Genomic DNA, 9,461 nt, shown 5'->3' with positions numbered 1-9,461 from the left:
ATACAGATTATATAAAGTTTCACATGTCCACATATTGTGGCTGTTGATTAGGGTGGAAACTGATGCTTATTTAATTATTTAGTTCTATATATATATTTATTAATTCAAATTCCTTGATCCACCAACAGCAGAGACCACAAAGACATTCAGGAAAAAAACAACCACTGAGCTTTTAGCATTTTTGGTTTATAAATAATTTTTATTATTTTTCTGTCTATAGACTTATTGATAAATCAACAAATCACTTCGGTACTAATCTGGAATTGCAATAACACTTTTAGATGGAGTTCAAAATCAAATACAAAATGTATTGAGTATGAATCTTTTTTTTTTTTTAATGCATATATACAGAAATGCAGGAACAGGCACTAAAAGAAATGCATAATAAACATGAGTACTTTGTTTTCAAAAAGGGTTTTATGATAACCTGTGTCAAATGACAGCCGCGTAAACACTGGACATTAAAAGTAAAATCAATAACCGCCTACACGTCTGCGCTCATGGAGGGTCCGACGACCCACACGGGCTTCATACTCATAGTACTACTGAAACATGGGGCAGGTTCGCAGCGCCTCGGTGGCAGAGCTGTACTGGAGGACGTTGTCATGGAAATGAGTGAGCTCCCCTCGCATGGCCTTGAAGCCCCTCCCTCCCGAGCCCCGGTACTTCATGGAGAGCAGCTTGGAGCACAGGTAATGGAGCCACAGCACGTTGGTGTGGGGGTGGTAGCTGCTCCAGTTATTTCTACACACACACACGCACACAAAATGAGACTGGTGAGGTTGGTTTTAAGCAATAATTCTACATTAATGAGGCAAACATTGTAGACCTGTCAATCACAGTAAGCTCACCCTAAGCATCCTCTGCTTTATGGTCCATTTGACTCTAAATGGACCATAATTTAACTAATCAGCTGACTTGTAATTCTGGACGAAATGTTAAGATTATTAAGAAGTCAAATCAATAAGAAATCCATTTTATCCTCCACATACAGTCCATCATTAAATGTGTATAATACGATATAGTTATGGATACAGGGCCAGATCAGTCTCACTGCTATTGAGAGCACACAGAGGGATTCACACATTTATGATGGGATAGATATATAAACCTTGTTTTTTCAATGCACACAAAACAACAAAAATTGTGCAGAAATGTAAAAATTATCCCAAACAAATGATGCAGACACAAATATTCCTTGGTTTTAAATACATGTAATAGAAATCCACAAATATATGAATTTGAAAGTATGACATTTTCATCTAAAACATATTTTTGGATGTACTTGATAGTGCCTTTCTATTGTTCTGATCACTAATAAATAAAAATATATACACATTCTTTTTTGAATATGGCGCAGACACGTAAACACACTGACCCGTTCTCCCGTCTCATCAGTCTGTAGATGTCGAACTGGTAATCTCCCCGGCCCATAAAGAGCTCCTCGTCATTGGAGATATCACAGGACACCGTCAGATCATCTGGAGAGAGCAAAACATGCTATATTAGTATTATACACATTATTATTATTACTAACAGGGTGAAATACACTGAGCACAAAGTCTGACGAGAGGGAGGTGAAAGATAGCCCACCGATTTCCAGTCTGGAGAGAGAGTAATCGATGATGCGGACCAGCACCCCTTTAGTCTCCAGAGAGTGGGCCGCTCCGTTCAGGAGGAAGCTCCCCGTCTTCTGCGTGGTGGCTTTGACCAGCACGTTGCCCCAGTGGAGGTCCCTGCAGGCAACAGGTTTGCGCGTCATTGGACGTTTTCTCGCATCACGTCTGGTTGGCGTATCGTGAGCAACGTTCAAGTCATTCAAATCAAAATCGGGACACAACAGTTCTGGCGACGAGATCTCACGAATCAGTTTGATCGCTTTGTGAATTAATAACTGGAACTTTAAGAGTTGGTCATTAAGAGCGTTGCCTTTATGGCACCAATAGTAATTTAGTCAGCAAACATTTTAACAAACAGCTTCATCGTTTTGATCACATAAGCAATAAATACACACATATATATATATATATATATATATATATATATATATATATATATATATATATATATATATACATATATATATACATATATATATATATATATATATATATATATAGCTGTATGTATGCATGTATGTATATACATACATGTTATTTTAAGGGCTTTATAACAGTACATTTTGGACTTCAGGCCTGGATGTTTATGGTGTCTCGCCCAAGGCCTGATGCACGCAGACAGGTGTGTGTGTGTGTGTGTGTGTGTGTGTGTGTGTGTGTGTGTGTGCGCTCTCTACCTGTGTTCAAAGTGGAGCTCCTGCTCAGCTACAGCCAAGGCAGCAGTGACCTGATGAAGGATGCTCTTGGCCACCATCAAAGACTTCAGCTTGACGCCACAATAGAGACTTGAATTAAAGACCTCATTTGTACTCTCGCACCACAAAAACTAAAAACAGTTTTTAAAATGCATATACTTTTAGATGCTCCGCATCGTCAATCTTTCAGCAAACATATTTCACTTTTACTTGTAATGCCGTCCGGCCAACGTACAAATGTAATGAGCTACATCTATCGGAGGAAAGAGAGCTTCTAGCGGTGCGGAGCGCCTACCGTTCCATTGCTGTTCTCGAGGTCGGCGCCGCCGAACTCAAACTCCAGGATTATGAATAACTGGTCCGCTTTGAAGAAACCTGAGCAGAGAGAGATAAATGAGAGAGGCGATGAAACAGACAGCCACTCAGCCTGATCCCAGAGGGTAAAAGCAGAGACCGTATATTCGGAGTGGGCGGAGTCACCGTAACGCCATTTATACAATATGCTGGCACACTTTAAATAAATGGACAAACGGGATTATTTTGTTTTATATGAGATAATACAAGCTATAGAAAGTCATGACTAAAATGACACGTGAACTTAGCTTAAAACAATCACAATATATGGACCTTGTTGTTCCTGTATAAGTCTGTCCTTCAGTTGAGACGTCGGCTTTGGGACCCGTGAGCCTTTATGGCCTCTTCTCTCACAATACTCCAACAGAACTTTGATGACCTGGTCTGTTTACTAAATGAACATCACGTTGTATTGAAGAAGACTTGAAACTAGAGATTGAGACCATAAACTCATGTTTACAATCAGAGAAATAATTTTCTCATCAGTCGCCCCCCTGCTGGTCAGTAGAGAGAATGCAAGTTTTAAGGCACTTCTGCACTGGCTTCACTCTTCAGACCAAGAGGTTGCCACCTGTGTAAATAGTTAATGTGAAACCAAGAAACGCCTCTTTGAGTTCTAAAAGAACCGGGCTCCCCTCTCACTGACCTGGTCGGTCATTCTCGGAGCCTTTCTGCTGGTCGAAGGCGTCCCAAGCGTTCAGGAAATCCGGAGGGTAGCGGCCCTGAACGCAGTGGAGGCTGCGAGGGAACAAGACGAGTCACATCAACAAACCTGCTGAGGCGCTAACGGACGCAACCGGAGGGAGGCGCTTACCCGTTGAGTCCGATGAATCCGGGAGTCTTGTTCCGCTGCTTCTCTTTGAGGCTGCTCAGCTCCCTGCAGGAAAACAAACCCAGACACACAATGCTTGAGCGGCTCGTTTTCCATCATCGGGTTTCACTTAACTGAAACATTCAGACCATGTGACTCCGGCCCCCGCTATATTATGGCTCCCAGCAAAATGACTCCACGTACTACTTACTTTGAGATAATGATCTCATGAAGAATCTCTCCGAAGGTCTTCTGGTCCTCTCCGTTCACCTTCTCGCTGCCCTCTACTGGAATGATCTGCCAACACAATACATTGATTGATTTCCATTGAAAATCTAGAGCAAATATTTGATATTCTTTTTGTTATTACTCTTTGGAAACCCAAACACTTCTTCAGCGGATGACAGAAGCTGTCGCATGATGTTAAAGTCGACCGCTTGCTGCCGTGCGACCGAAATGATGCACGTCGGTCGTGCGATGACACCCGAGCTCATTCGCTGAAGGCGGCCGTGGAATTCAAAACATTCAAAACGCCAGCAAGTGAACCAGGAGTTGAGAATATTACGCCGCAAATGTTTTGTAACATGGCCAAAGACACAAAGTAATGCACACGTATACATACATGGACAAATACATACTTTGAGGGCTACAGTGTCTCCTGATGCGTTGGTGGTGGAGAAGACCTCACCGAATGTCCCCTCCCCTATCTTCACACACTGTTTCATGCGTTGGGGGAGTACGCACTGCTCCCACGGCAGAGGGCGCGGCTGGCCGCACTCGGCACACACCTTCTCTGCGTCCGACAGATCCGCGTCCTCACACGGAACCTGTGGCGAAAAGACACGAGGGAGGCGTTCCCATCGAGTTGTCACAACCCATTCATAGTCCAGCCTCTACTTGAACTTGTGGCTCTTTCGTATGTATGTATGTGTGTGTGTGTGTGTGTGTGTGTGTGTGTCGTACCAGGGAATTGCTGCTCAGCAGCCCTGAACGCACGCGCTTGGGGAGTGGCGTTCTAAAGGGTGTGGCAAAGAGGTCCTGGCTGATGTCGACCAAGTCCAATCGGTGAGACGAGCGTGGCACCGCCGGACGTGAACTCCTCGGCGTGAGTAGCACTAACGAGAGATAATAAGGAAAGTCATTGAACCGGCGGCTTGAAACCCCCCCCACCCCCCCAAAAAAAACCAACGTGATCGTGCGTTACCCTTGTTCTTGCGATGAACAGAGAGGGCGGCCTTGAGTCGACTCCAGGTGTGCGTGTTGGGCGTCAGGTCAGCCAGCAGAGAGGAGAGGTTGAGGCGACTGGCTTTCTGCGGGGTGGAGAAACTCACGGCGCTGCCCAGCCACTCCTACACACGGGAGGGAGATCACTTTGTCAACAACGCCACAGCTCTCCCCCACCGAAGCAATTAACATCCAATCACAGTTGGGTGGACTGAAGTACAAGCAGGAAACAATACATTTCATTTACTAATCAAATTTAAATCATTTTTTTTTTAATCGATTTTGGCGGTCCCTGTGGGCAAAAGTGGGAGTGTGCGCCAATTAACGTATAATGTGCGTTTGTGTGCATTGTTGTTCTCACCCGTGGTTGTTTGTGTTGCGTGGACATGAGGTCGTCGATGCTGCAGTCCACCGGCTTGCTCCTGAAGGCGTGTGCGCCGGCGTGGTTCTTCCAGCGGCTCACGCTCAGGCCGCTCACGCACGCCTTCCTGGTCGTCCCGGGCCGGTCGGCTGACGTGCTCCTCCTCGGCTTCGGCTCTTTCGCGGCCGCACGCGTTTTTTTGCTCTTGGCGGCGACCTCGTCTCCGGAGCCGGCCGAGTGTCTATTCTCCGCGGCGCGCCGGTTGGCATCCCTCTCAGACCGGTGGCCGCGCGATGCCCGGTCCTCGTCGCCGGCAGAGCCCGGTGCGTCTTTGGGGGATTCGAGGGTGGCTTCTTTGAGCTGCTGAATTCCCCTCAGCTGTGACGGAGTGACTCTCCTCACCTCGACAAGGACTTTGGCAGTTCGACATTTCTCCTTCAGCGTTGTCGCGAGCGACGCTTCTGAGCGACCAGAGCGCGTGTGCGCCACCAGACCGCTGTGGGTTGTCGACAACGTCCTCCCCTCTGCGGCGTCTTCTGGGTCCGTCGTGTCATTGTCATTTCTGAACATGTTTGCGTGGGACAAAGCCATTTTGTGGATCTGAACTGTGCATTTCTTAGGAAGACGTTGGCCCTGAGCTGCTCCAGCAGACGGTGTTCGCGTGGACCCATCGATCGGCTCGTCGGCTGGTAAATGTGCGCCCGCGATGAACTCAACGTTGCCGTCGTTGTGGTGGGTAGAGTCGACATAGAGTACCGATGCCGACTGCTCCATGGATCGCTGCGAGCGCGAGTCTTCGGCCGACGGCGAAGTGTTCGCGTTGTGACCGGCGGTCACCAAGGCCGCGTGCTCGGAGGCCTCTAAACTATTTACCGAGCCTGAACGGCGGCGGGCTTTAATGTGGCTCAGAGATGAACGGAGGCGAAACGATGGTTCTGAGGACTGCAGGATGTGCGACACGGCGCACTTGTCCAATCGCTCCAGCCGCACGGCGCAGCACTCGGCCAGACACCTCTCCTTCAGAGCGTCCCTGAGCCACTCCAACCCTCCCGCTGACGACACAAAACGACTGCTGCTTTCGCCGTCGTCTGTCGAGAGCAGATTCAGACTTGACGACCCTCCGACATCCCTGGTTCCGGCGTCTTCCTCGCTGCAGTGACGTCTCTTGTTGGAGCTCTTGGGCTCCGTAAACGAATAACCGGAGGGCGCTTCGTGGCGATGCGGGCCTGGCCCTCGCTTCTCCTCAGAACGAAGCCGCCCGTTGGGTTCTGCAGAAAGCGGCGGGGAACCCGGCTGCCCCGGCGAATCCACGTCCTCCTGGAATGTGCTCAAGACAACGCTGCAACTCACGGACATGGATGGAGGGCTGGAGGAGTGGTCGTTGTTGGACGGGTGTTTAAGGCGTGGCCGTTTGCTGAAGGAGCCCGCCGAGGGGGTGGAGCAAAAGATGGGCTTCCTGGGGCAGGGTCCGAGGCTGTGATTCGTCGACTCGTTGAGGGAAGTCTCTCGGAAGGGTTTGGCGGCGAAGCCGGCGTCCCCCGCGGCGTTCAGAGAGTTCTCTGCACTCGACGCCAAAGGCGCTGGGCGGGCGCTCCTCCCCCTGGGTCGAACTATTCTCCTGGGACCGAAGGCCCTGGACGTAAAGTCGTCTGAAGAGTCGAATACGTAGAACGGCGATTTGGCAAGTTTGGTGGCAGCAGCGCGTCTGCGGCGCGTTACAAAGCGGCCCGCAGAAAAAAGAAGACTAAGGGGACAAACAGAAGAACGCTAATGGTTACAGCAATGGCGGAGGACATTACGCTGGCGTTCAGCCCTGCATTCAAACTTTGGTGGTCGCTTTAGATTAATGTGTTTCAATGCTTATCAGACTAAATAAATTAAAAAAAATTTAAAAACAAAAAAACACTGTAGAATGGTTCATAACTGACAGACCTCAGATACTCACGGATTTTGGTTCAAATGAATTTCTTTTTTTAAATTCATACAGAGCCAAAGTTGGTAGGAACGCAGCTTTAGGTGTCCGACACTCTTCAGCGGATTAATGAGGGGATCAATAGACTGACTGGTTGAGGATTTACCTTTGATCTCTCTTCATTTGAACTGAAGACAAACTTGATTCGAAGGCATTAACATTTGATATAGATTTTAGATTATTAAAGCAGGCCTAGATCCGAGATCTAAAACGTTTGTATTCACAGTGAAAGGTGGGTAATGTAGGAACTGAAGAAAACTGTTGGATCTGGATGAATATACCAGTATCGTATTTGTGGTATTGTATCGAATTCGAATCGTAAGTATCGGATATCATGATATTTATGGCAGGTATCGTATCAAAATTATAATGTTGGTATTGTGACGACCCTCATGCACAGACCTGTCTGTCCTGCTCTGCTGGGCGGGCTGAGGGCGGGGTGGAGAGGCCCCGTTGACGTCGTCCTCATCGCTGGTGGAATCCTTCAGACATAACGGGGCCCTTCTGTTGGCAGGACGCACTGCTCGACTACAGGCGACGCTGATGTTCTTCACTCTGATAATGAAGAAAGGGTTCAAACCAAACGATGAGCAAGTGGGTCAGGGAAAAAAAAAAAAAAAAGGGAACGCTAGGACTTTTAATGATGCAATGATTTCTTCTATTCTGCTGTAAGCAAAATAATGTAAAAACGTGTCGCCTAAAATAATCTGATCCCCAAGTAATTGGCACGGTAAGAATCTAGAATTAACAACCGTTTCCTTGGAACAAAATGCAGATTGATTAATTAACGACATCCCCCAAGAGAATTGTGCCGTGTTTGCTCTCACAGACCTGGCGGTCTTGCTCTGCCGAGCAGGCTGAGGACGGGAAGGACACGGCGCGTTCTCCTCGTCACAGCTCTTCTCAGCCAGACATAGCATGGCCTTCCTCTTGGCGGGACGGGTCGCTCTCCGACTGGAAACGCTGGTCTTCCTCCCTCTGCCAAGTGGAACAATCAACACGTTAAGTTAGGGGGGCAGTGATGATGTGATATCCAACATGAGAGAAAGTAGGTTAATGAAAAAAATGTATTAGATAATCACACATTGGCAAATATTCTTCACACATTTTCCAACAGGATCCCTCCAAAGTGGTTAGTAAAGGACAGAGCTGGACGTGTTGCAGTTGACCCGTCCATTGCTGACATACAGCATGTGCTATATCAACTGATATATGTGCCGACAGATCTGTGATACACTAACAAATTAAGAAATCTGATTATTAACATCAGTCCATGCTAGTGCCAGGAGAATCCCTGCGCAATGACACCATAACAAAAGCATCCACTTTACCACTAAATCAGCTATTTCATAGTTTGAAACAAGATATATTCCAAATTGCACAACTATTACAGTTTACACATTTCCAATTATACAGATACTATTTTAACATTCATTTTGTATGTCTGTACATGGTGTATGTTGACATTTGTTGTCCTTGCTTTTAGCCGAAAGTCCATACATGTCATAAAATACGGTCAAATACATTGTATGTGTATGTTACACATTACATGGCCATAAGGCAGATGCCATGTCTACCATTGGTCAGGTGAGGTCGAGTCTGACTTGAAGAAAGCCGTTAAAACTCGCAAGTTAACCGAAGGCCCGTGAAGCCCTCCCCGACTAAAGGGAGCCTGAACGTACCTTTTCCTGGTCGGGTTAGCGGGCTCAAAGACGGGGGAGTCGCCGTCTGTCGAGCGCGAGCTGTCGAAGGCCTTCTTGCGGTCGTCCGGGGAGATCCAGGCGGACAGCTTTCGCCTCTCCTTGCCGTACGTCTTCATAACTACCGACTTCATGTGACGACGCTAATAATCCAGACTCGTGTTACATCGACGGGGCGTTCAGGCGCACTCAGCTGACGTTACTGACCCAGAGAAGACAAACTGTAACATCCCGAGTCACGTTTAGCCACGTAACTCGAGCTTTTGCTAACTCTATGGACGCCTCTTACAACAACACCGGTCGACGAAACTCACCGAAACACTTGATGCGCTGTTTAATCCATTCCCGTGATTAATTATGTTATCTTATGTTCGCTTTTTCATGTCTATGCCGAAGGAATCGAATCCGCCGCACCCGCTTCTCGTTCAAACTGCTGGGCACCGATGATTGGTCAACAGCCGGTGACGACATCAGCACAGCGCCACCTGGCAGATTGGAGTATGTACAACTTGGCTTATGAAGGAGAGAGAGGAGGAGGACACGGCATCTCTTATTAGTATAGGAAGTTGAAGTTGCACGTGGAGGCCTAACATCTTGTTTAGCCAATAGTGTGTTTGGTTATTGCTTTCCAACAGGTACACAAAGTGGAACCCATTTATGTGTTCAATAGTCTGACCAGACAATGCAGTACTAAAGACTAACCACCAGGTGTCACCCTTTTATTA

General features: G+C 47.4%; 1 protein-coding gene across 2 annotated transcripts; it reads right to left on the bottom strand.

The window, feature by feature from the left end:
• Window positions 1–315: 315 nt before the first annotated feature.
• haspin (histone H3 associated protein kinase) lies at window positions 316–9,194 on the bottom strand. 2 transcript variants are annotated; one of them, XM_034540685.1, is made up of 16 exons: window positions 9,051–9,194; window positions 8,719–8,957; window positions 7,868–8,014; window positions 7,439–7,591; window positions 5,065–6,808; window positions 4,684–4,828; window positions 4,443–4,594; window positions 4,118–4,306; window positions 3,691–3,776; window positions 3,483–3,545; window positions 3,315–3,406; window positions 2,610–2,689; window positions 2,297–2,385; window positions 1,594–1,736; window positions 1,379–1,481; window positions 316–744 (listed from the first exon to the last, which is right to left on the bottom strand). In XM_034540685.1, exons 2-16 carry the CDS (start codon window positions 8,868–8,870, stop codon window positions 543–545), a joined length of 3,540 nt encoding a protein of 1,179 aa, XP_034396576.1. In that variant the 5' UTR covers window positions 8,871–8,957; window positions 9,051–9,194; the 3' UTR covers window positions 316–542. The 2 variants fall into 2 exon arrangements, with proteins under 2 accessions (XP_034396576.1, XP_034396567.1); XM_034540676.1 differs by having other exon boundaries at window positions 8,719–8,938.
• Between the last annotated feature and the right edge of the window lie 267 nt (window positions 9,195–9,461).

The sequence above is a fragment of the Cyclopterus lumpus genome, chromosome 1 (genome assembly GCF_009769545.1).
Source record: "Cyclopterus lumpus isolate fCycLum1 chromosome 1, fCycLum1.pri, whole genome shotgun sequence".
In the NCBI taxonomy this organism is placed as follows: domain Eukaryota; kingdom Metazoa; phylum Chordata; class Actinopteri; order Perciformes; family Cyclopteridae; genus Cyclopterus; species Cyclopterus lumpus.
This window is presented reverse-complemented; position numbering and strand designations above follow the sequence as displayed.